A 27,542-nucleotide genomic window follows, 5' to 3' on the forward strand; every position below is an offset into this window, starting at 1 on the left:
AGTGATTGTAAAGGGGGCGCATGCTACCATTTTCGGTGGTCACCTTATCACTGCGGTGGTACGATCACCTAAAGGGTGATCACCTCATTTGGTAGCATGCGGGTCCCATCTATAAAATGTTAAAGTTTATTAGACACATCAAATGGAAAAATCTGCCAGCTTTCAGGTAAAAAAAAATTGATTGTAAGTCATGAACGAACTCAAAATATACACGAATCCACAGATCGCTGCCCTCTAGTGGCTTACAGGCATTACTGCGGGGAGTTCAAGACGTACGAATACAGCCTGAACGCGCCAACCCAATTCGAGACATCCGGGTACTTGCCAAGGACTTGACTGTAGTGTTGCCATATCCACTTATTATAAGCGACTTTATCCTTGTTTTCTGTAAAGTTGCTTGTAAAAATTGGTGGTCGCGTTTTTTTTGGGCTTGTTTCTAAAGTGTAGTTGCATATTTGGGCCTTGTTTCCTAATTTGGTTTAAAGCAGTGTTTCTCAAACATTTTCAAGTCAAGGACCCCCAAATTAATATGTATTTAATTTGTCTGCGGACCCCCATCTGAAAATATCTTATGCCACAGGAACCCCCATACAAGATTTGAGTTGTTAAAATGTGTCGCATCGCGACGCGTTGTGACTCACAACGCGTCGCGATGCGACACATTTTAAAATTAGTAATATATTTGAAACATTTGAACAACACATGGGTAATAATGTGTTTAAAGGGCGAATAAGGGCTCGCTTCTTTTGGGCTTGTTTTCATAGACCTGGTCGCTTATTTCACTCAAAAAACCTGGCAACACTAACGCAGCGCAGTAGTACTGTGTGTCCCACTGTTTTGTTACACAAGCGCATTTTACATGAAAACAAAACCAATAAACCAAAACAACCAGTTTACAAGTCGTACTGAAGATTTATTATTTACATACGTTTAGTTGTAGAAATGTATTTATCCGCGTAACGACAGCTAGAGTAGAGAGCTATCTTGACTGGCTCAATCCGATGTTTAGATGTTAGCTTTTGAACTTCCAGATGCTAACGTTAGTTAGCATTTAGCAAAATAAAGCTGGCTGAAAAAAAGCAAGTCAACAGAATTTGAACAGAGGCCAACACAAGGTAAGTTTACATGGAAACGAAACTAATATTAAATAGTGTCAGTAGACAAAAACATATTTGCAACGTGTTTGCATCGTTTCGATGAATTGAATACCCATGCAGGACCCCAATGGAAACAAGCCATAGTGCTTTCTTGGGTTTAATTATTTTAGCATTCTTTTGTATAGAACTGTACTCTCTATATAAAAACTGTGAATAAAGTATTCATTCAATCAATCAAATCATTATTATAACAATGATAGCACTGTATAGCACTGCACTACAACGTATAACAATGTTATACGTTGTAGTGCAGTGCTATACATTAGAGCCAGTCTGCTTTCCAGTCGCAGTGGTACATTATTCATTCGTACCACTTCAATACATGTCTGCATACCGAATCATGATGATTTAAAATCAACGTTTTCTTTCTGAGAGACAGCCGTGAATGCCCATTGATCAGACTAGCAAAACTAAATTTCTGTAATACAAGTGATTTCCTTTGCAACAACTTTACAGATGTCTAGCCAGATAAAGTCACAGAGAGAAAATACAATTGCATTTCATGTTAACATTTTGTGTTCTTATCTTACAATACTTTGTTATTAAAGCATGTCAGACTCGGACAGCGATGAGGACCAAGACCGCCCGTTCTCTCTAACTGGTTTCCTCTTTGGAAACATTAACGAAGATGGCCAGCTTGATGAGGATGACTGCATTTTAGACAATGTAAGCATAGTAACCACATCAACTCTAGCATCCCTGTTCTGAGCATGTCATAATAGGCGTATCTATAGATACAATATATAAGCTTGTTAGCTTTTGGATTGGCTACTTCTTTTAGAGTGTAATTCTTTATTTCTGCAAAGCAAACGGTACATTGGGTCAGGAACTGACTATGGCATGTGTTTACAATAGAAGAAGGAAGCGTTGCATGGTTCTAATGCCTCACACTACAGGTGCTCTTTTGTAGGACAGGTAGATCTACCGGTATATAAAACAAAATCTATCGGTAGTCTTGTTTGATTTGTAGTCTCCAAGTGGTGCAGACAAGCGACAACCATTTAAAGAAACACTAATGCACTCCATCTTCAAAAAAGAAGAATTATTATTATTTATTCTTTGAGCAAGGCAGCCAAATAGACCAATTTCTATTGACTCTTTTAAGTCTTCATTAGGACCCTGATAATTATTTGTTTTCTATGTCGTTTTAGGACTGTAGATTAACCAACTTCTTTCCAACTTTTTAAACGACTTCCTTGATTTTGTTTTCTATAGTATACAATGTTAGAACCTCTCCTGTGTTGTCGTGGTTTATGTCACTTTTTCCATGTAGTCTGTATGATTTCTCTTCTCACCCCAGGAGTCCAAGAAGCACCTGGCTGGTTTAGGTTCCCTGGGCCTGGGCTCACTCATTACAGAGATCACTGCGGAGGAGGAGGATGGGCAAGAAGAGAACGGAGACACTGGTGGCACAGATACAGAGGGTGAGGGATAAACATTTGAAATAACTGCACACCTCTTCAGTTGATCATGATTGTGAATTGTAATTGCAATGATTAACTACATGAACCCTAGCATATCCCTACTCTGGGCATGTCATAATAGGCGAACATTCTGTGAGAATTCAGCGAAAATAGATCTACAAGGCTGTGTAAAAGGAAAAAAAGAGCAGACCAAATATCAGAATCAGTTTTATTGTCACTTCCACAATACACACTAGGCATACAGGGGAGCAAAATACCGTTCTCCACAACTCATGGTGCTTCACATTTAAAAACAATAGACACATTAAAAAGAGGCAAGGCCGTTAAAAAACATTAAAAAGTAGAGAGAGTAGACAACATTGGTAAAACAATAAGTGCTGATGCATTAAAAGTGCAATATAGATAAAGTGCTATTCATCCCTCAAGATGTTAGTTTTGGGGCAATATGTGGCGAGCGTTCAGTGTTCTGATGGTTTGGGAGAAGAAGCTGTTGGATGACCTGCTGGTGCTTCCTCCTAAGCTCTTGAACTGCCTACCAGATGGCAGGAGTTCAAAGAGATGGTGGGAAGGGTGCGAGGAGTCAGACGTTATTCTCCTGGCCTTCCTGACACATCGATCTGTGTATAATATATAGACCCCTGGGGGACCTCAGTCAGTGAAGTATAAAGGCCTTAAGAGGTTCATTACATTATAAATACATTCCAGGTTGGGTGAAAAGCACTGAAGATGCAATCGACTATTCTGACATCAGTGAAGTCGCTGAAGATGAGACAAAGTATCGCCAGGCCATGGGAAGTCTGCAGCCTGCAAGGAGAACTGGTAATGAACGCAGATTTGTCTGTATGCAATATTAGTTAATGTTATCTTACTCCTTACAGTCAACATTTCAGCTCAGAGAATATGACTTAACCACATGAACCCTAGCGTCCCTATTCTGGGTCGAACATTTGGCGAAAACGGCAGATCTACGAGCTCAGATCTTCAAGCTCAGAAGTTAACACATTGTGTTTTGCGATGCATTGTAGATGATCTATTTTCGGCTAAGTGATTTGATGTAGAGGGCAAAGCAATAACATTATAGAGCCTTGATGACCCGGTTTGTTTTTATTCAGCTTCCAATTGGTTTAGAAGACCCTGTATATACAGTATATGATTCAGTGTTAGAACATTAAATCATACAAACCCATTCTTATTCTTCTAGCTGAAATCATCTAGTAATGTTACATGAAATTGATTGTGTTAACTTTTTTTTATACCCAAGATGATGATGATGATTATGATGCAGACTGTGAGGATATTGATTCTAAACTCATGCCACCACCTCCACCTCCAACTATTCCTACACCTGGAAAGAAAGAGGAACCTTCTCCTCAGACTACAAGTGGTAAGGAGGCATAGCCTGAGCTGCCTTATAAGACAGTATTTTATCCAATTCATATTTATAAATGAGTTATTGTTCGACCTCATCATTGGTGTGGTTTGTGTCTCCTCACAGCAGGGGATGAGGGTGATGGCATCATCCTGCCTTCCATCATTGCTCCATCCTCAGTAGGAGATAAGGTGGACTTCAGCAGTTCCTCAGACTCTGAGTCAGAGACTGATCGTCCAGGTCAGGGCGATGGTGAAGGTGGGCCCCCAGGGTGCCTCACCCTTCCACTGGCTGGTATCATGCAGAAAGATGCCGCCAAAGCATTGCCAGGTGTTACTGAGCTCTTCCCGGAGTTTAGGCCCGGAAAGGTGAGCTGGTTTCAGTCACTGCACATAAGTCAACACAGCCGCCCGGCGCCCAGTGCTGTCTTCTTATGAATTTTCAGAGATCACACGCTTACACAAAGGGAATGTGCAGAGGGTTGCCGTGGTGTCCGGTGTTAGTGTGCAGGCACACGCTGATTACATAACTTGCCCACAGATAACACAGTTTACATCCTTTTTTTAATGTAATGGAACGCGTGTGGTGTGTGTTTGTGTGTGGGGGGGACGCGACCACGTAATAATAATACCCAGGTATGGACTATAAAGACAATTTAAGTATGCTATGCACACGAGTATTTGGAGTTATCTGTATTACCAGTTTTGACATGCATTTATTGATATGTAAATTTCACCAGGTGCTGAGATTCCTTCGACTGTTTGGACCAGGGAAGAACATGCCGTCGGTTTGGAGAAGTGCCCGCCGGAAGAAAAAACGGAAGCATCGTGAGCATCAGCCTGGGACCCCACCTCCGGAGAGTGAGCCCACGGAGCTACCCCTCGAAAAGAAGTCTGGTTGGACATACGAGTACCCACCCCCACCACCACCAGAGCAGTGTCTCTCCGATGATGAGGTAAAAGTCTAAAAGATTCTGCGACTGCTAGAAGTTCTCTTAACTCCAACTGATAAAATGATTGAAGTAATTTCATTACCACTGAGAAGTCCAGCAACAGTACCTTTTTATTAGAACAAACCAAATCCTTTCGGCAAACACCTTCATTGGCGTTAAGTGACAGTTCATGCAAACCTTTGTTTAAACACACACAAATACATAACATTGTTATTGCTGGAATCTTCCTTTATGCAAGTGTGGCTTGCAGGTGGGGGACGTTGTGCCAGAACTCAACCACACTATATCAGTATAACATGATAATGTAAATTTGTCAATATCCTTCACACTCCAAGATAACCATGATGGCACCTGTAGAATCCAAGTTCTCCCAAACATGCGGTGATGGGGACAAGGAGACAGAGTCTCGACCCAAAGTGGCGGAGTGGCGATATGGTCCAGCTCAGCTGTGGTACGACATGCTGGGCGTCCCTGAGGACGGTACCAACTTTAACTACGGCTTCAGAATGAAAGAGGAGCAGAGTGAGGAACCTGTGAAGAAAGAGCTCCCCGAACCAAAAAAGCCTTCTCAAGAGGTTTGTGGACTAGAGACTTGAGTGGTGATATTGACAGTGTTCAATGAACACCAAACAAACAAATCAGTTAAATAATGTCTACACTTTTGGTGTTGTTCAATGTGTGTGTAACAATATCTCCTTAGTTTCCGGAAGAGGGGGATAGTGGTGAGGAGAAGGACAAACAAACCCTTGAGAACGAGCTGTTCCTGATGGTCACCCAGCTCCAGTGGGAGGAGGACATTATCTGGAACGGGGAGGATGTGAAGCACAAGGGAACTAAGACGACACGAGCGAGTCTAGCAGGGTGGTTACCCTCTAGCATGACCCGCAATGCCAACGCTTACAACGTTCAGCAGGGTAAGAACACAGAAAAAGAATCTTCACATATATGCATGTCAAATCAGAACAAACTATTTGTGATGCATTTTGCGTAAAGTGCACAGATGAGAAGTATATAAGATAAAGTAGGTGATGTAAATTAGATGTTGTGTTGCAGTGCACTACTTATGGTTAAGTATTAGTCCTTGCAGTGTGCACTTTTGTCGCCTGCTTTTAATGAATTGTTTAATTAATTCATCATAATTCATAATCTTTGTCCATGTAAGTCTGTCTACTGGATAACAAATTTTTGCTTGAAGTTGATTCAATAAAATGTGAATGTTACTTTAACTTAGACATTCTTATTGATCAGTTGATCCTCAGTGTACTGCCATAGAGTGTAACACTGCAAGTGCCATCAAATTATTCGATTATTTACACAGAGGACTGGTCCTATGATGCCGCTTTAGTTTGTATTACTTTCATAGACGGATTGAACAGCTGATTGACGCGCTTTGGCTGCATGCTCTAACTACTTTATCAATACTGTACTGTATGTGGGGCTGCCATTTAAATTCCCGGGGCTGCTTTTTGTTCCCAGTCCACCCCTTTACAGAAATAATTGACACAAGGAAATAGTTTACATCTTTTATCTTAGCCCTTCCCCTTTATCATACATTTAATGCACCACACAGACGGAAAGGTGGAGCCAAGTAGGGCGGAGATTTGCACTCTACTGAGTGCACCCTTTTAGTTGGTAGAGTTATGTCTGTACCCAACAGGTCTCTCTAGAAGTAACTCCCTGTTGGTGCCCCCCACACCCTTGCCCATGCCCAAAGCCTCTTCGATCTCTGGCTCGAAGCGGGACAAAAACAGCCATGACCATCATCAAGGTATGGCACTGTGTAGTCTTTTGTTTTCGGTTGTAAATCCTCTATTTGCTAATCCTGTATTATTTAACTGATTGATTGATTGATTGATTTGCCATCCTGCACAGTCTTGCATGAAGACGACTGCCCCTGGTTCTCCATCTTCCCCATTGACAGTGAGGAGCTGGTATATGGGCGCTGGGAGGACAACATAATTTGGGATGACCAGGCAATGGATCGTTTCCTCATGCCGCCCGTCCTTACTCTGGACCCCAATGACGAGAACATCATTCTGGGTATGGATGCGTGTTGCGCTTTAGATTGAGACTTAACGTCTGGATTTTGAACCTACATCACCTGAATGTGGTGTTTCACTCAATTGACAGTGGTCCAGTGTTCATTTTGACAGCAGAATTTGTTTTAGTCATAGTCTTAGTCTAAAATTCAATTTATACGTTGTCATATTTTAGTCATCTGAAATGTTTTAGTTTTACTCTAGTTTTAGTTGACTAAATATCATATGATTTTAGTCAATTCAATCTACAGATGGTTTAGTCTACAAAAATATATTTTGGCGGGCCATGTTGGCCTCCTAATGCATGATTTATACTTAGCTGCATGCCGAAAATAGCCGATCTACAAGCTCATAATGCGTTGTGAGCTTGTAGATTGGCTATTTTCGGAGCATGACAAACGCACACAACCAAGCATAAAATGATGTGTCTTAGTTCTACTGTCTAGTTTTTATTTGTTGACGAAATTGTCAATATATTTAGTCATCATAGCTTAGTTTTTATAAAATGTACTAAATTAACACTTCAGTTGTCTGACTTCTCGTGTAGAAATTCCCGACGAGAAGGAGGAGAGAACGTCCAACTCCCCGTCTAAAGAGAACAAAAAGGAGTCGGCGTTGAAGAAGAGCCGCATCCTGTTGGGGAAGACCGGGGTAATAAAGGATGAACCACAGCAGGTACAGAGTTATCTCAAAATATTGGATTGTTTGACTTGGTCGCTAAAATATGTCTTAAATAGTGTGTTCGTGCGTGCATGCGTGTGTTAAATAGTGTGTTCGTGCGTGCATGCGTGTGTGTGGGATTTAATGTAATAACTGTTGTCAATGTGATAATGGCGTGTAATAAACCGCCATAAAGTGGCTAACAGTATAATGTTGGATGATTCTATAATATTGGTGTGTATTGAATTGTACATACAAAACTAAAACATCTATTGTAAAAATCTAACAAGTGAGGCAAGACGAGTAGTTTAAGTGAAAAAAACTAATTTACTTTATGTCACTTCAAAATGCATAGAAATGGGTAGTGGTGCCTAACATTGCTATATGAAACCAGGGATAAATCATGCATTCATGTAAGGATACATGTTGCATGTGTGTAAGACAAGAATACAGTTGATTTACATTGCGTTATTTATATATATGTTAATTTATATATATTTTTTCTTGCTTCTAATTTATTTTTTCTCTCTTTATTGATATGTACGTAAATTTAAATTTAGCTCGGGGATTGTTGAGTATAAGCATGTAATTACCAGCAGTGATTACTACCCGAATGTATTGTTACTGTGCATTTGACTAACTCAGATTTCTCGCACACCCAGAACATGTCTCAGCCTGAAGTGAAGGACCCTTGGAACCTGTCCAACGATGAGTTCTATTACCCCAAACAACAGGGCCTGAGAGGCAGCTTTGGCGGCAACATCATTCAGGTGAGCCCTCGATCCACAGAGAACAGGATGCGGTCCGGTCCACCCGATGAAGTGAAGACTTAAGTCGCTCATTCACTGTGCATTTGCTTCTTGACCACCAGCACTCCATCCCGGCCGTGGAGCTCCGGCAGCCATTCTTCCCTACCCACATGGGCCCCATGAAGCTCCGGCTGTTCCACCGACCCTCCCTGAAGAAGTATTCATTTGGAGCATTGGCTCAGCCTGGTCCCCACCCTGCCCAGCCTCTACTCAAACACATAAAGAAGAAGGCCAAGGTTGGAGCCTTGTTTAATTACTAGGCGTTACTGTACAGACAACTTGGAGTCATAAACTGTACGACTAAATGTTTGTTGGTGTATATTGTGTGTTTTGTTATAGATGAGGGAGCAGGAGCGTCAGGCAGCTGGTGGAGGAGACATGTTCTTCATGCGAACAGCTCCGGACTTGACTGGCAAAGACGGAGACCTGATCCTGGCAGAGTACAGCGAGGAATACCCCCCGCTCATCATGCAAGTTGGCATGGCCACCAAGATAAAAAACTACTACAAGAGGGTGGGCCATTCATTTGTTACCTCACGATGTAGATAAAGCTTTGTTAAGAAGAGCTGTTTACACTGTCCACCAAGTCAAATTCCTTGTACATGCAAATATACCTGGAAATAAAGTTGTTTATGATTCTGAAACATTGGTTGTTCATTCTTCAGAAACCTGGGAAGGATCCTGGAGCGCCAGACTGCAAATATGGAGAGACAGTGTACTGCCACACCTCTCCCTTCCTGGGCTCTCTGCACCCTGGACAGCTGATGCAAGTGAGTGTCGAAGTCAAAAGTGAACCTCACTGATCTATCCTCATGGAAACCATCACTGATGTTTTGTCATATCAATAACACAAAATGTTATCTGCCTTCTTTCAGGCGTTTGAGAACAATCTTTTCCGCGCCCCCGTTTACCTGCACAAGATGCCGGAAACAGACTTCCTGGTTCTGCGAACGCGTCAGGGCTACTACATAAGAGAGCTCGTGGACATCTTTGTGGTTGGTCAAGAATGTCCTCTGTTTGAGGTTCCAGGACCCAACTCCAAACGAGCAAACACCCACATCAGAGACTTCCTACAGGCATGTGCACAATTGTGTCAAAGAAGTGAAGCTGCAGTAATATAGACCGTTTAATCGTCAGTAACAGTAACACAGCTTCCAACATTCCCCTGTGTGTCGTGTCCTTATTCTGTAGGTGTTCATCTACCGTCTGTTCTGGAAGAGCAAAGATCGGCCACGGAGGATTCGTATGGAGGACATAAAGAAAGCCTTTCCCTCACATTCAGAGAGCAGCATCCGGAAACGCTTAAAACTCTGTGCCGACTTCAAGCGCACAGGTAGAGAATGTCCCTCCCTCGCACATCTATGACTGCTTAACCCATAGCTTGGCATTGACTCTTATTTTCACCATTTCACTATTTCGACTGGATGTCCAGCATCAATGAACTGGCTGAAGTTTGTAATAATGGTTTGGGCTACCTTATCAGGTCTTCAGAGCAGCAATACTGTGTCTAACAACTGTTTGAGCTCAGCAATAGTGTGCCTTACTTTGGCAGATAGGCACCTGGACAGGGAGAGACACTATGGATTTAACTACAGAGGTAAGAGGTAGTGTAAAGGTACATACTCCTTCCGACATCAGAAAATCTTCCAGTTTGTACAGGCTTTCCAAACTATAGTTGGAAGAGTCAGGACATCTGGTGGTTATATTTGTAGTTCTATCACCTCCCTTTCCGAAGAAAATTTCGGACGTCAGAAGGAGTATGGACCACCCTTAAGGATTGTGTAAGGTTCAAAAGGTACAAATGTTCAGTACCTTCGGACGGTTCAAAAGGTACAAATGTTGGGTACCTTCGGTTCAAAAGGTACAAATGTTCAGTACCTTCGGTTCAAAAGGTACAAATGTTCAGTACCTTCAGTTCAAAAGGTACAAATGTTCAGTACATTCGGTTCAAAAGGTATAAATGTTCAGTACCTTCGGTTCAAAAGGTAGAAATGTTCAGTACCTTCAGTTCAAAAGGTACAAATGTTCAGTACCTTCGGTTCAAAAGGTATAAATGTTCAGTACCTTCGGTTCAAAGGGTACAAATGTTCAGTACCTTCGGTTCAAAGGGTACAAATGTTCAGTACCTTCGGTTCAAAAGTTGAAAATGTTCAGTACCTTCGTTTCTAAAGGTACAAATGTTCAGTACCTTCGGTTCAAAGGGTACAAATGTTCAGTACCGTAGGTTCAAAAGGTACAAATGTTCAGTACCGTAGGCTCAAAAGGTACAAATGTTCAGTATTATAGGTTCAAAAGGGTACAAATGTTCTGTACCTGTGGTTCAAAAGGTAAAAATGTTCAGTACCTGTGGTTCAAAAGGTACAAATGTTCAGTACCGTAGGTTCAAAAGGTACAAATGTTTGGTACCTTCAATTCAAAAGGTACAAATGTTCAGTACCTTCAGCTAAATGTTCCATTCCTAAGCTGTTATGAATCATAATCCATTTGACATGGCTACCGGAAGGCAATCCAGTGAAACTGAAATCATTAACAGGCTCTCTGTTCTAACAATAATTGCAATGTCTGCCTGTCATGGGAATGATGATGACAGGAAATTGGTTGCACCTCCTATGGTATAGTAAGCGATCAATTTAGGTACATAGGAGAAAATGGCTAATGTTGGCATGACTCCCATTCCAGGAATGGACTCTAACTGGTGGGTACTGAAGCCTGACTTCAGACTGCCTACAGAAGAGGAGATCAGAGCCATGGCGTCTCCCGAGCAATGCTGCGCTTACTACAGTATGCAGGTGGCCGAACAAAGGCTAAAGGTAAAATATTCTGTCTGCATGCCGCTTGCTTACATATGTGATGATAGAAAGTTTCTCATACTGTATGTCTGCTACAGCACTACTAAGTTATGTTCCTCCTTTCAGGATGCTGGATATGGTGAGAAATCCTTCTTTGCTCCAGAGGAGGAGAATGAAGAAGACTTCCAGATGAAGATTGATGATGAGGTGTAAATCTATGAGTTTCATAATAGATATCGAGGTGGGTTTTTTGTGTGTGCAAAAGCTCAGATATTTCTCATTGCCTCACCATCCTGTTCCTCTGTTGACCCCTTTTAGGTCCGAACAGCCCCATGGAACACAACGAGAGCCTTCATCGCTGCCATGAAGGGGAAGTGTCTGTTGGAGGTCACTGGCGTAGCTGATCCCACCGGCTGCGGAGAGGGCTTCTCCTATGTCAAAGTGCCCAACAAGCCCACTCAACAGAAGGTAAGAGGCTTGACTCTGCTCCTCTCAGCATCTCCTTTGACCCCCAAACTTATTGTTTATACAGGCAGCTGTTTGATCATTCTTTTACATTCTGTTCTTTTATTGCTGTGTGTTCTTTTTGCCAGGATGACAGAGAGCCTCAGCCAGCCAAGAAGACCGTGACGGGGACAGATGCTGATCTAAGGAGACTGTCACTTAAAAATGCTAAGCAACTGTTGCGCAAATTTGGCGTTCCTGAAGAAGAGGTGAAATTTGTGCAGAAATCGCATTTAAATACCTTGTAGAAGTACAAGCACTGTTGATAAAAATGAAAAGGTATAGCTATGAAAATACTATGTCTCTGCCTGTCTCAGATTAAGAAGCTCTCCCGCTGGGAGGTGATTGACGTGGTGAGAACCATGTCAACAGAGCAAGCGCGTACAGGTGAGGGACCTATGAGCAAGTTTGCCAGAGGATCCCGTTTCTCGGTGGCTGAACATCAGGAGCGCTACAAGGAAGAGTGCCAGAGGATCTTTGACTTGCAGAACAAGTGAGACCCATAAAACACTCTTATTAGAACTTTCTTTTGCCTCTAGAGCAGGGGTCGGCAAATAGGTTTGGCCCTGGGACAATTTATTTCAAAGGCATTAGATGGAGGGCCAGAACATATAATGAAATGCTAATTTAAGAAATTGACAGTTTTTTTTTTTACCGAAACTCCCAAGACTTACAACTACAAGACATAGGCCTACATTTGTGATATAGAGAATGGATCAAAATGTCAGCTAATAGGTGCCATAATAAACTATAAATATGCTGTTTTCCCACTTTCCATTATTGTGAATAATGCATTTATGGACTGACCATATACTGGAGCCTAACTCATTACAATTATAATAATATTAATGATTTTACATGCCTTTTTCTCATCATAAAAAAAAAGCCAGATGTACAGTAGGCTACAACATCACGTTATTGTCTCCGCCAGGCCGAAAGGCATGGCGAGAGAGTATGTTTTACCCCCTGTCCGTCCGTCCGTCCGTCCGTCCGTCCGTCCGTCCGTCCGTCCGTCCGTCCGTCCGTCCGTCCGTCCGTCCGTGTGTCCTTCTGTCCGCAGCTAATCTCTGGCACCGTTGGCCCGGTTGCTGCGAAACTGTGCACACACACTCCCTGGATGCCAATTCAGAACCTCTGCCCCAAAGTTTTCACATGGGCCTGTTATAGCGCCACAGAGGCCGATTTGTGAAAAACCAATTTCTTTATATTACTCCTACAGATTTTATCCAAACGTCATGCAAATCGGTATACAGTATCTCTATAGCCATGTGATGAACACGGATCTGTCCAATTTCCCATATTCCATCCTCATTGGCTAAGGCTGGCTTCCAAAGTTTGCAGGATTGGTCCGTTTTGAACGAAATGCCTCAAATTATGCACTCAGCTTGCGATTTCCGTGAAATTTTACACGCACATTCCCACTAGGCTGAGGAAGAAATGCCACCCTTTTATCATTGGCCTGTTATAGCGCCACCAGCAGGTCTAATCTAGCAAAACAAATTTTTGGAACAAAATGCCTCAAATCATGAATACAGTGTCCGATTGTCGTGAAAGGCCTAAGAAGAAACGGGCACCCTTTTCACAATGGCCTATTATAGCGCGACCAGGAGGCCACAATAACCTACCTGACCTGGCGTAGACCTGTGCTCCGAGGAGCACTTTTTCTAGTTAAGCATGATTCATTGTAGTTAGCATGTTTACATTCCTTACCAGCAATAATGGCTGATAACTGCTGTGGCTCATCCACATGTTTGGGCTCACTGTCATTTCACCCAAACAGACATCCCCTATTATCAGACCCAGCTTCATGCTGCTACATGTATGACGTCCAGAAACAGAACCACCTCCAGCCATAAGCTAACTCTTCATTAACTGTTTGCACCTGGAAACACCTAGTAAATCAGAAATGCAGTAGTGAAGAACAAATACTTTTTTGTGAATCTCTTAGTTACATCTTATTCTTGTGAAGCACTTTTGTATTTGTAGTTAAACTAATTATAAAGATTACTATTTCCTTTTGGCCAAAGCAGTCGTGCTACAATCAAGTATTTACAAACTATTTATTTTACTGGTTATTATACTCTAATCAAATATATAATAATTTTGTTATAAAATATATACTGCTGCAATTAATATATGCCACCACTCATTTTCAGAATGGGAGAATTTGACTTCTTGTGCAACAGTTGCTAATGGATGAACTAAGTTGAATTAAATATCCTACTCTTGCTCAACGTGTCTTCACATTTTACAGTTTTTACTGTCAATCTTTCAATCTCTCTTATTGAACTGAATACATTAAATAGGATTTCCTATTTATTTAAGCATATAAAACGTTGCAAACGTTTGCATTCGTGAACATTACCTGTGACCGCATTTTCCTCCCCGGTTCCATTCCTCACCTTTCTGTTCCTTGGAATTTTATCCCCACACTGTATTACCACAGGGAAAACGGCTTACCGCACGTCTAATAGACCTCGCTCCTTTTCCGCAGGGTGTTGGAGTCCACGGAGGTGCTGTCCACGGACACGGACAGCAGCTCGGCCGAGGACAGTGACTTGGAGGAGTTGGGGAAGAACATTGAGAACATGCTGCAGAACAAGAAGACCAGCTCCCAGCTGTCCCGTGAGAGGGAGGAGCAGGAGAGGAAGGAACTGCAGAGGATGCTGATGGGTGAGGAGAGCGACCGCGACCACAAGAGACGCAAGGCGCACAAAGGATTCTGTGAGTTTGTGTGTGATTGAGTCTGTGTTGTGTTATCCGCATTAATTAAACAAACAATATTTTTATTCTTCATCACAAGAAAGGACACAAAATAGCTAGACGGCATGCGTATTATTATTATATCATACAGGATATTGATAATATATTACATCATCTAGTTAGTCAGTTTTTACCGCTTCCTTTTCTCTGATCCACAGCAAGTGCCTTGTCCACTGGCTCCCACAAGGACGACGATGCCTCCTCCGTCACCAGCCTGAACTCCTCGGCCACCGGGCGACGGCTGAAGATTTACCGCACCTTCAGGGACGAAGACGGCAAGGAGTATGTGCGCTGCGAGACAGTGCGCAAGGCGTCGGTCATCGACGCCTACCTCAGGATCAGAACTACCAAGGACGACGACTTCATGTGAGTCCAGTCACATTTCAGAGTTGTGTGAGACAAGGCTGTGGTTTAACATTTATTTAATTACTTTAGAAAACAGCCGGCCAACTTCCCTCTTAATTGTGCTCTAGTTGTGCTTCTGTTCTGTTGACAAGTACTAGTAAACTGGATTTTGAGTCTTTCTTTCAAAAGTGTCATTGTGTTTATTTTGCCATATGTCATCTATGACCATCTCTTTACCATTCCAGAGCTCTCTCTCTTTTGTCCGTTATAAAACCTGTAATAATTTCCCATTTCTTGTCAAAGTGAAGATGGTTCCATCACAGCACGTTGTGATGAATGTCCCTTCTCTGTAAACATTTTAATCAATAATTGAAATGATTTACTTAAAATGAGAATAAGTATATAAAGTATGAATCATTTATCTGATCTACCTAGAGAGTGCATTTCTCAGCTTTCAGCTTTTCTCAGTTTACGCATACAATATTTTTTATATAAAATCTATAGGTTAGAAATTCACTAGGTCTGAATGGTTAGATGTTTTCAAATAACTAATTAAACGCAATGTATATGCCATTTTTGACAACTCTACTGAGTTTACGTCTTTTCTGCCTCTTGCAGACGCAAGTTCGCCCTCTTCGATGAGCAGCACAGAGAGGAGATGAGGAAGGAACGAAGACGCATCCAGGAGCAGCTGAGGAGGCTGAAACGGAACCAGGAGAAGGACAGATTCAAGGGACCCCCGGAGAAGAAGCCAAAGAAGGTCAAGGAGAGGCCAGACCTCAAGGTTAAAGTAAGCTAGACGATTTATTACTTTTAAGTTTTACCTCTCTATCATTTTCTTATTCCTCACCAGCTTGCTGGCAAGCTGCACATTTGAGTTTTTTTGGCTAGTCTTTTTAACCTTGGAATGGTGTGAGAATTCACTGCCACTACTCTACTTCCAATTTACTGGTATTAACCACATTGGACTGTGAAGAGCACATGTTCTACTCCTTAATGTCTGCTTCTCTTCCCTAGCTAAAGTGCGGAGCATGTGGCGCCATCGGACACATGAGGACCAATAAGTTCTGCCCACTGTACTACCAGACCAACGCTCCTCCCTCCAACCCTGTTGCCATGACGGAGGAGCAGGAAGAGGAGCTTGAGAAGACCGTCATCCACAACGATAACGAGGAGCTGATCAAGGTGGAAGGCACCAAAATCGTTTTGGGCAAGCAGCTCATTGAAAGGTATTAGACTTCCGCAGGTGTTCTGTTGAAGCTGAGCTACTTAAAATATGAACACATGACTAATCCATCCCTCCCCCCATAGTGCTGATGAGGTCCGCAGGAAGTCTTTAGTGCTCAAGTTCCCCAAACAGCAGCTCCCGCCTAAGAAGAAGAGACGCGTTGGCAGTGCAGTGCACTGCGACTACCTCAATGTGAGCTCTTTTCTGCTTTGTACCACGTTGTCCTCGTTAAAGACGACCATTTAATTGTCTGTTTTCTTGTAATGTCGGTTTGACTCTTAATTACACCTCTGTTCAGAGACCACACAAGTCCATCCACCGCAGACGTACTGACCCCATGGTGACCTTATCCTCTGTTCTGGAGAGCATCATTAACGACATGCGGGATCACCCTAATGTGAGCTACATCACACTTGCAAACATAAATACAGCCTAATTCAAAAATCTAAAATGTACCACTATTACAGCTCCCTGTTCACAGGCTCTGCATGACTATCTTTGCCTTCTCCACACAGACATATCCATTCCACACGCCAGTCAACGCCAAGGTAGTGAAGGATTACTACAAGATCATCACTCGACCCATGGACTTGCAGACGCTGAGGGAGAACGTGCGGAAGAGACTGTACCCGTCTCGGGAGGAGTTCCGCGAGAATGTGGAGCTTATCATTAAAAACAGTGCCACATACAATGGTAACCTTAGCTGTCTGAATTCTGAATTGGAATGGAATATTTGTATTGTATAATTGAACATGAAATTCTGTACAAATCCTATTATTACTTTTAACACCTAACAACTTTGAGGTTGATTCAGTAGTAGATTTTAAACTATTTCTCTCTGTTGGACATGCAGGTGCAAAGCATCCTATAACCCAGGTGGCTCAGACCATGTTGGACCTGTGTGACGCTAAACTAAAAGAGGTGAGTGTGAATCTGTGTATGACTCCCAAGCCTCCATTCCCATGTTCTCCTGTTGTTGACCACTATGACCCTCTGGATGCTGTCTGTTTGTGTGCAGAAGGAAGACAGGCTGGTGAGGCTGGAGAAAGCCATCAACCCCCTGCTGGATGATGATGACCAGGTGGCCTTTTCCTTTATCCTGGACAATATTGTGACACAGAAAATGATGGTGGTTCCTGATGTGAGTTAACACATCCTCTCCCTGCTTTCTCTAGATGTTGTCACAATGGACCCTTCGCTAAACCCCACCCCAAAAGCGATTGTCCAATGCCAGCTTAGCAACCGTTGTTAGCCTGGCATAGGTCTGGCAAGCTTTCGTCACCTGCCATAGCTGTCAATGTTATTTCGCCCGCACACACACAATCATTTGCAACATAATAGCAAGAATAGGAATACCACGATAACGCAATGGTGACTATGAACCAGCAACAGATTCCACGTACTCAAAACCGTTGGAGGGTTATTTTCCCAAGCAAAAATCTGCGCTTAAACTGCAAGGCTGCATGGCTGTGTTGTTGAACACATACACAGCTTAACGTCGGGAAAATTGCACGACTCACTCGCCCAGGTGATGTGAATGATACTAATCACCGTAATCGTAACAAAATTCAGAATCACAGCGCTGTCTGTTTCGGATTCCGCACGTTAAAGTATATTCATTCATTTGTTCGTCTATTTATTAACTGCTACTGTAGTCTTACCCTGCGGTACATAAACTCCTGTTACAGTCATGGATCAACTTCAACCTGGTGTTTGCACTTTCTCCATTTACGGTCCGTACTAGCTCTGGTCCATAGTCTAGGCTATGGACCAGAGCTATATAAACGTTCAGATTTCAAATATAAATTGCTTACCCTATGGCCACGGATGTTAAAATTATGCACGGGACTCTGAAAAGTACCCGTATATTCTGTATTGTTCAATAAAAAGCATGTTAATCCGATCGGTGGCCATTTTCTCATAGAGTTATAATGTATCAGAGTGCAATACACCTACCAACCAATAGGGTCGCTTAGTTGAAAGCATATGGAGAAAATGGCCACGATCAGATTAAAATGCTTTTTATTGAACAATACGGATGATACGGGTACTTTTGAGAACCCGTACATAAATCTAACATCCGTGGCCATGGGATAAGCACTTTATATTTGAAATATGAACGTTTATGTAGATGTACGGGCCGTAAATGGAGAACCAGGTTGAAGTTCATCCATGATGGCCGAGACAAACGACCGTCGTGTATCCATGGCTATTACTCCCTCTAACATTTCCTGTGTTTTTAGTTTATTGAAATAATGTCATGCACATTTGTCCAGTGCATAGCCTACTGCAGGCCTTGTTGACTAGATTTAGAAGAGATTTTTAAGCTATTGCTGCTGAAATGATCTATTATTTTGAAGGGGAAAAGCCGTCATTTAACATGCAAGTCAATGGGTGAGAAGCAGAGTTTGCCAGGCCTGGGTGTGACTAACTCGCACCACCAGTCAACAGAGTGGAGTGGGTGGGGCTTAGCGAAGGGTCCATTGCCTAACCTCACCTGTGTTTCTTTTGTTGCTGTCTGGATATTGAAAAACTGTTAACATATCATTAAGTATAATGTTATTGTTGCCCTCATTTCTCTGCCCTTCTTTCTTCTCCAGTCATGGCCATTCCACCACCCAGTCAACAAGAAGTTTGTGCCAGATTATTACAAGGTGATCATCAACCCCATGGACCTGGAGAACCTCCGCAAGGTGAGAGTCACAAGGTTCCCATTCTGGAACATAGTATATAAATATAGCATTTGTTGTTGCCCGAGGTTATTCAACAGATAGTATCATATGGCCAGATGATTTGGAGATATCTGCCTACTGATATGTCTGGACACTTCTAAATTCAAGGTAGTTGCTGGAACCCAGGCGGGAACAACTGATAACAAAGCTAGTGTCGACTGCTTTGGAAACCAATCATGTCACTGCCCCAATGTGAACAACCACCCTAAAAAGTTGGATTGTTTTTGCAATGCAGTTTTAGTTTTTTTAATTGTTTCCACCCAGTTTTAGCAACTGGGAGCAGCTGGGAGATTGCGATCATTTGTTTATCACATACCCATAGCCTTATTTACAGACAATGGGAACATATTATTTCATCTACACTATACATTAAATAGCGGATATTTTTTAGTTTTTGTCTCATTCCTAAGACAATAATTTGATGACCAGCGGACCTGTAGGCAGCGGTTCCGGTAGGAGACACAACGGAGACTCATTGTGTCTCCTACCGGAACCGCTGCCGTTCATCAAATTATTGTCTTATTGTCTAAAATATCCATGAATTCAAGTCTCCATGGGGTGACTAATCCATTGAAACAAAGTTTTTTTTGGGTGAAGTGTCCCTTTAACATTACTGTCAATGAGGAGCAGCCCCGGTGAACAAAATGGTTGTCCTGCTCGGATTTCCCGACAGTGTGGGGAAGGGAGGTAGCTGAGAACTTAGTTGGTTGCGAACTGTGGGTTTTCCACTGTCTTGGTTCCTTTGTGCCCAGATAAACTCCAGTGGCTCTTCAGTCTGTGTCAGTTCTACTACACCATCCGCAGCAACTGTGTTAAGGTCCTTACACACCGGGGCGATTTTTTTCATGCGAATAATACGTTTTTTTTTAAAAACCTTGTAAAGTCAATGCAAGCTTCCACACCAGTTTCGCGGAGCGAAAAAAGCGTCTTTTAATTATTCGGAACGAGTCCGAATTTTGCGTATATTCGCCGGTGTGTAACCGCCTTTAGGCGAAAGTGTTTTGTTCGTACAGTGCACAGTGGAAGACTGACATAGTTTATCACCCTCTCCCTGTCTTTTTTATCACTCCTCTCACCCATGGCAAATAAAGGCTGGGCATGTGATAAAGTTAATATGTTAATACAGATTTATAGTTAAATATTAACCTAATGTCAATAAAGTGGGGAATTAAATAATCATCTCTGAAATGTCTGTCTGTCTGTCTGTCTGTCTGTCTGTCTGTCTGTCTGTCTGTCTCTCCCTCCCTCTGGTTGCTGTGATACAACAGAACATCTCCAAACACAAGTATCAGAACCGTGATGTCTTCTTGACTGACGTCACTCACATCCACGGCAACAGTATTCAGTACAACGGTCAGTAGGAATCTTATCTATTCAAGACAACCTTCTTATTACTCTCTAAAGCCAAACGGAAGCCCTAAGGGTCTGTGTCCACCAAGGCATTTTTCCTTAGCACAGCATATGTTTGGAATTGTTTTCAAAAGGAGCGCTGCATATTTACTGTACAGATACTAGCAGTGTGACGAGGCGCTGAGTGTCTATTCTGCCCTGAGCCATGCACATATGGTGTTTTTGTCTGGTCGCTCGAGAGTTGAAAAATGTTAAACTTTGGGTAGAACGCTGCTCTCATCATCACTGAAAAATCGCTCTGCCCTCAAGCACTACCAGATGAGTGTTTCAGAAGATCGCCTTGCGTTTTCAGCTGGGGAACAAAATGCTTTGGTGTACACACAGCCTAATTGTACAGTTACGTGGTTTGATCAATGATATATATAATAAACAGCACTTATTCTTGCTTTGATGTCCTTCTCAGGCCCAGAAAGTCCTTACACCAAGACAGCTCTGGATATCGTTAACGTGTGCAAACACACCTTGGAAGAGGTATGTGTAGTGTGGCAACATTGAGTTGCATTTTAAATAATCTTTCACAGCCGACACTCCACAGAGTCAGGCTGAAAGAAGAAACTGCAGTCACCCATGGATTAAAGTTCTCAGTCGCCACGACTGATTTCAGTCGGACTGACTTCTATGTGTCGCTCACCGAAAATAGGCTATAGGCTACAAGTATATTTTTGGTTATTAGTTATTTTAAGATAGAGTATTTGAAGTGGTCAAACTAGAGATAGAATACATGTTTAATCTTCCAGAAAACCCCAATGATCTCGGCTATTACATAAATGCATGTTAAAGCCTCAACCTGCAATTTCTTCAACTGGCTGGCCGTATGGCTACCAAAACATCATTATTTTACATATTTAGCTTTTTTATGAAACAGCACTAGTGTGTGGGGGTCTCCTTTCACGCTGTTTCACAAATCGCAGATTAGGACTTGGCCTAACAAAAGGATTCGGATTAATCCATGAGTCACCATTCATTGATCGCACTTTAATTTCCGTTTCTGACTTCCCACCAGTATGACGAGCACCTGACACAGTTGGAGAAGGACATCTCCACTGCTAAAGAGGCTGCTCTGGACGCAGCCGACCTGGAGTGCCTGGACCCAATGACCCCGGGACCATACACACCCCAGGTACAGACTCCAGTCCAAGCACTGAACATAATTTTCTGGCATAATGAAATTAATGAAATGGATACATAATTCCGTTTACAAAGTGCTACACTGAATGTGTGACATACACCATGACTGCCGTACAGGGACTATTTCCTCATCTCTCCACCATAGCTTTAATACTGATATTCCCGCCACTTGTAAGATATTTTTGGGGCCTTTATTGATAGTACACAGTTGAGAGAGACAGGAAACGGGGATAGAGAGAGACATGCAGTGACACGCAGCAAAGGTCGTCGGGCTCTGGAATCGAACCTGCGACTCGCTGTCATGCTTTAGAGCCTATATGTGGTATGCACTATGTGCCTTAACCACTAGGCCAGCGACGCCCCACGTTCCCTCTTAAAGGAATTCGTCAACCTTCCTCATTATTCCAGTCTGGCCTCTTCTACCTGCAGTCGTGGGTAGTTTTCGTTGACCTGAAGTATTATTTAGAAGGTGAGTCACCATTCAGCAAAATGTAAATTACTCTTCCAGTTACATTGTAATAATATACTGCAATATTGGATGGTTATTTGTTTTATTGTCACATGCAATACAGCTGTGGCAGCATTGAGGGATGCAAAATTCTTGTAGAGCTGTGGACCAGTGGACAAATCGTGGAACAGTGGTTACAATAAATACAATAACAAGTATAACTGCACATGACGCAAGCTCGCAGTGTCAAACTAAAGTATTTGAGCCAATTGATTGCCATGGCAACCCCAGCCTAAGCTTGGCAAATTTCACACACCTGCCATTACTGAGTCAGTCCACTTTCCACAGTCAGTTTGCACTCTTCAGACATTCTCCACACATTCTCCACAGAAGTTTACCACTGCACAAGGACTTTTCAGAACTGCTGATCCCCCGGATGTGTCCATATATGGGCATGCCCATGTATGGCCATATACTGATAACATCAGTAATCTCCATATATGGGCATAAAAGGGACATGGACAGACAGATACAGAGATCTCCATATATGGGCACGAAAGGGACACAGACAGACAGATACAGAGATCTCCATTTATGGGCACGAAAGGGACACAGACAGACAGATACAGAGATCTCCATATATGGCCATATATCCCTGTTTGCATCAGAGCCTTGTATTAGAGAGTTACACCAATGAGGGGGCAGAAACGGCGCCGGTCACCTGGTTCATGTAAACTGGAAATAGTTACAAACGCTCATAGACTCCAGTGCATTCCGTAAACTTCCGGTTTAGGTTTTTGTTTCGCCAATAGAAGGCTATGTAGAAGACCTGAAGGCCTGATGAAGTGAACGTCGGTGACACAACTCTCCTTGACTGGCGCTGATTTGCATCGTTCCCAACTCGCATCGTTCCCGAGTAGACCAGTGCAGGCACCTGTCTAGTAATATAAAATCAAGATGACTTAACACCCAACCTGGCCCTCAGCACCTGGGCTAGTAATGTCTGCATAGTGTGCAGGCCACTAGTAGGTGTTAATAGAGGCGTAGGTATCGTTACAGTATATCACCAATATAAGCATGTAAATAAGATTATAGACCCAGGGACTAACCTGGCCACCTGCACTTGGATTAAGGTTATTATAGTTTAGAATTTTCATTCCACCGGGAGGACGTAGAGCCTTCGTGCTACTCCTCCCGCCCAACACTCCCTGCTGACAGATGCCGCCCCAGCCCGTAGGGTTACGTGCGGTGACTAATATCACTCTCCCCGTCCGGCTTCCCTCCCCCGAACACGGGCCAATTGTGTTCGCGTAGATGCTCGACAAAGCCGAATGTCATGCACCACGGTGGATTCGAACCTACAACCTCTGTGGTGGTGGGCAGGCACTCCACCACTGTGCCACCAATGCACTCCAGCCAGCTCTTTATGGAGGACTTGAAGTTAACAATGGAGCAAATCGATGCATAGAGAGATATACTAGTATAATTATGTAGCGCAAGTCATAAAAGTATACTATTGAATACTTTGGACGACTGGACGTGGTGTGCCTGTGTGTGTGATGGTGTTTGGAGTCACAGTGTGTAGTTCACGTCACTGTTTTACAACAAGCACCATCTGAGTGGTCTGAAAGTGAGAACAATTCCTTTACACTGTCAGCAATTACTTATGTTCATGCATATGATGTGCACATTTATTAATTTAACCTCTTAGCCTAATGTCAGCGCTGGAGCAATAGTATGAGCGTTGATTCTGTAATTACTGCCTACCAGTATTGATTCATCTACCAGTATTGATGTGTAGACTTTGTATTACCACTGTAATCTTATACCATTATGCTACTGGGAAATGCACAGCCCTTTAGTGTTGCTTTACCCTCTGCCCTTTTAGAACCTCTTTAGCTTGTCTCTATCATCCCCCTTTCTAAACCTTTGCCTTTCTTTACCTTCCTCTGTTAACTCTAGTGTCTTCACTGTAGTCTCTCTTCTCTCCCAACCTGTGTTTTTCTCCCGCCCTCCTGTTGTCCTGTCCTATCTCTCTCTGTGTGTGTGTGTGTGTGTGTGTGTGCACTGTTGTTTGATTGGTGCTGGACAGCCTGCTGATCTGTTTGACAGCGGGGCTCCAGGGAGCCTGCCCACAGAGACCGGCAACTTGTTCTCTGAAGGACCTCTAGTGGTTGCTCCAGAGAAGAGAGGGGGGCAGGTATGGAGAGAGAAAGTAGGCTTTCAACCTGGATGTCACCTCTCCTTAAAAACACCCTCCTTGCTCAGCCCTCCCATTGCTCACTTCACATTTCCCTTGCGTTATGCCATTCCATCAAAACATTGCTTGAACTTCTGAATGAGATAGTATTGGGGGTTCATTGGTTCATTGCTTTTGTTTTGAACACACTCACATGAGAATGCTCATTGTCCAAATCAGGATATTACAGATACAAAACAAGAGTAGCAAACATGGCACAGATGTAGTAAGTTAAGACTTTATCTTCGGTGTATACCGGCGGCAAGGGTCTTTTCACACACCTTTTATCTGTGTGTGACCTACAGGGTCGCCATGGCAGGAGGCTTGGTGAAGAAGAGTCTGACGTAGATATTGAAGGCTATGAGGAGGAAGATGACGGCAAGCCCAAGACTCCAGCTCCTGTAAGATGGACAGATTATCAGTTTTATGGCAGTAGTCAGATATACGCAACAATATATATTTATAATGAATCACGCACCAGTGTTGCCATGAAACACATTGAACAACTACGCGGCCCTCAAACCTACGTCGCACCGCAGATCTGACTGATATGCCCATATATGGAGATCTCTGTATCTGTCAGTCTTTGTCCCTTTTATGGTCATATATGGAGATCCCTGATGTCATCAGTATATGCCCATATATGAGCATGCCCCCTTTTGTGCCCATATATGGAGCTGACTGAATTCTTTGCGCCTGATGCCATGATGACACATTGAGGTTAGACAACACACTCCATATTTGGGGCGTAGCTGTATTGGGAACCCCTGATATGGTTATGGATGATTTATGGTGACATGGGTCGTGACAACGTAGTGACATGAACAGAACATGTCAGAGGTTCACCCACCCACCGCCCGGCCGGCCTGTCCTCCCCTTACGCCCATTTTAATATAGGATTGGACCTCAATCTCATGGGGACAGTGTTGCACATTTCTGCTTTTCCTTAAGCATCGTCATGAAAAACAATAACAGCGCATCTCAAAAGAATCCAACCATTGACCTTTTTCACCAATTCATCTAAAAAATGCCTTTCAGGTTGTTAAACCCACATTTCCCTTTCTGACTCACTAGGCAGAGGACGGAGAAGGAGACCTGGAGGATGAGGAGGATGAAGAGGAGATGTTGCTGCCCCCCCACAGGCGGTTGCTTGGCCAGGAGGAGGAGGAGGAGGAGGAGGGAGAGGATGAAGGCTCCAGCCGACCGCCCCAAGCCAGTGTCCTGTACGAAGACCTGCTCATGTCAGACGGGGAGGATGATGGCAGCGAAGAGGAGGGTGACAACCCTTTCTCCTGTAAGTCCTGCTGTCAGGAGCATCATGCCACCATCCTTACCTGTAACATTTGAGAATTTCACTGCAACATGGTTGCTTAGTTGAGTCGTTAATTAACCCATTAACCCAGTTAATTCTGATGTAATTGATTACAGCTTATCTGAGTTTAAATTAAAACCAACGCATTGGTGACAATTCAACCAAGTTGCACATGTTTTCAGTTTATCTCCTAATAATAGTGCAATATGTCCTTCCCGCAGCCATTCAACTGTCGGAGAGCGGCAGTGACTCGGACCGAGACGTGGACGTGCGTCCTCCTCCTCCACCACACAGAGCTCACCAGGAGATGAGCTGCATGGGCATTGAACAGGAGGAAAGCATCATGTCATATGACGGAGACGGGCCCCATGAGCAGCACATGGAAGACAGCAATGTCAGGTACTAAAACAACCCAGCTGTCATTCATTAGTAGAGATGACATAGTATGGATGAAAAAGCACCATTTGTACAAGTGAATTGATCTGGATCTGCAAAATGCCTTAATTGTAATGTAATACCTTCAGATTCAGAGCACAGAATTAGCACAGAAGTCAAGGCCGGTTGAACTTGCTTTTAGTACAGTAAAGCAATTCTGTCAGTAAACACTCAGATTATGTAATCACGTTAAACACATTGAAGAAATGACAGCACATTGCAACAGAAGTTTGATTCAATTGATTCAATCCTTTTCCACTTTTTCTTTTGTTCCCCGCTCTCAGTTACGGGAGCTATGAAGAGACAGAGAGTCAGAGTCAGATGCAGATGCAGCCCATGGATAACGGAGAGGGATATGGTATCAGTGAGGAGGAGGAGGAAGAAGAGGAAGAGGAGGCCACAAGGAGGGGCCCGGCCGTCCTATCCCAGGTCCAGCTCAGCGAAGATGAGGAGAGTGAAGAATTCAGATCCATCGGTGGCGACAGTGACATGGACTCCAATTAGCTGAGTGTTTGAACAGTTTGTCAAATCTCCAGCCCAAAGACATTTTACACCCTGACATAATCACATTAAACTGAAGACAGTGAGACTCGTTAGCGAAAGGATTGCACATGGGTCAATGACCGTGGAACAGGGGTTTGATATAACTATAAATTAATAAAGGTTTATAGTTAAATTAAATCATTTTAGCCTGTAATTGCCTTCACAAAGTTGTGCATGGGGCTATCATATATCTGTTTATGTTTGGTCACATTTCTTTTCAGCATTTTGAGTTTCCATGCTGATTTTCCATTTTACTATGGAATATAATTTGAAATTGAGGTGTTTCTGCCCTGTTGTTCTTTTTAGTTACAACTAAGGCAACATTGTTTAAATTGAATTTAACCTCAGCATTGCTGAAAGAGTATCAGTTGCTTGTTTATTTCATAAAAAAATGTATCTGTCTACTGAGCCTCGAAGAATGTACATAGTTGTAAAATCACTTTAAATCTAGATGCAGTGATCCAAATTAGTCTGTAAGAGTGTGTGCTCTTCCTAGACGTATTTGTATTATATTACACTATGTGAACCGTGTAGCTTTTTTTATATCGCTTTGCTTTAAATAAAAAGCTTAAATAAAGTGTTCTGCTTTTGTAGACATTGTGATGAGAACTATTATTGTGGTCACAGACCGTCACACACAGATACACAAGGGGATTTATATTTGAGAAAATGATTTATGCGAGGAAAAAGGCACAATGTTTGTGTAACTTGATGAAGAGATCTCAAGCCCTCTGTTGTGTGTGTGTGTCTGTATGTAGTATGTATGTATGTACAGTATATAGTTTAATACTAAGCCAATATTTCCAATAGAACAAGGAAGAAATGCATGTGATTGCACACATGACATGTTCTGTATGATAATGTCTGAGTATGGCAAAAATACCATGTTTGACCAAATGGTGCCGATGTTGTGCTTATTGGTTTTATTAGTTGGGAAGGATCCAAGGCTAGACCACTGTGGCCCATGGACAAAATAAGCTGTGAAGTTTGTCATTGTTACTCCACTGCAATGAGAGGGACAAATGCCCATGAAACCCACAAAAGCATGCATGCAAGTTATCTCAATTGATCATTCAGTTTGCACCCCCAAGAAAACATTTATTCACATCTTATCCCTTAGAAAAAGAATTCCTCAAATGACTTGTGGCTCTCAGTTTCTGTTGACGGCTCCGACTGAAAGAAACGTCAATATTAATAGTAATAAATCCATGTCATATTCAGAGTTCTTTGAAAGTAGTCTACAAATTGAAACGCAT

At 42.7% G+C, this 27,542-nt stretch overlaps 1 protein-coding gene across 5 annotated transcripts; it reads left to right on the forward strand.

Moving 5' to 3' along the window:
* Positions 1 to 828: 828 nt before the first annotated feature.
* taf1 (TAF1 RNA polymerase II, TATA box binding protein (TBP)-associated factor) lies at positions 829 to 26,879 on the forward strand. 5 transcript variants are annotated; one of them, XM_080436462.1, is made up of 42 exons: positions 829 to 1,115; positions 1,706 to 1,823; positions 2,458 to 2,581; positions 3,287 to 3,400; positions 3,843 to 3,965; positions 4,077 to 4,318; positions 4,690 to 4,905; positions 5,238 to 5,477; positions 5,603 to 5,816; positions 6,560 to 6,670; positions 6,775 to 6,942; positions 7,489 to 7,616; positions 8,264 to 8,371; positions 8,473 to 8,646; positions 8,750 to 8,923; positions 9,076 to 9,180; positions 9,286 to 9,486; positions 9,602 to 9,743; positions 9,963 to 10,007; positions 11,090 to 11,220; positions 11,326 to 11,406; positions 11,518 to 11,667; positions 11,793 to 11,912; positions 12,021 to 12,196; positions 14,198 to 14,427; positions 14,625 to 14,832; positions 15,430 to 15,601; positions 15,829 to 16,040; positions 16,123 to 16,231; positions 16,338 to 16,436; positions 16,555 to 16,732; positions 16,893 to 16,960; positions 17,058 to 17,180; positions 18,640 to 18,732; positions 20,040 to 20,124; positions 20,585 to 20,652; positions 21,185 to 21,301; positions 23,850 to 23,957; positions 24,302 to 24,397; positions 25,071 to 25,290; positions 25,530 to 25,707; positions 26,028 to 26,879. In XM_080436462.1, the coding sequence occupies exons 2-42, from the start codon at positions 1,707 to 1,709 to the stop codon at positions 26,245 to 26,247; spliced, it is 5,988 nt and encodes a 1,995-aa protein (XP_080292588.1). In that variant the 5' UTR covers positions 829 to 1,115; position 1,706; the 3' UTR covers positions 26,248 to 26,879. The 5 variants fall into 5 exon arrangements, with proteins under 5 accessions (XP_080292588.1, XP_080292590.1, XP_080292589.1 ...); XM_080436464.1 differs by lacking the exon at positions 23,850 to 23,957; XM_080436463.1 differs by lacking the exon at positions 9,963 to 10,007.
* The last annotated feature ends 663 nt before the right edge of the window (positions 26,880 to 27,542 follow it).

Source organism: Gymnoscopelus braueri (assembly GCF_963280865.1).
Source record: "Gymnoscopelus braueri genome assembly, chromosome: 8".
Classification (NCBI taxonomy): Eukaryota; Metazoa; Chordata; class Actinopteri; order Myctophiformes; family Myctophidae; genus Gymnoscopelus; species Gymnoscopelus braueri.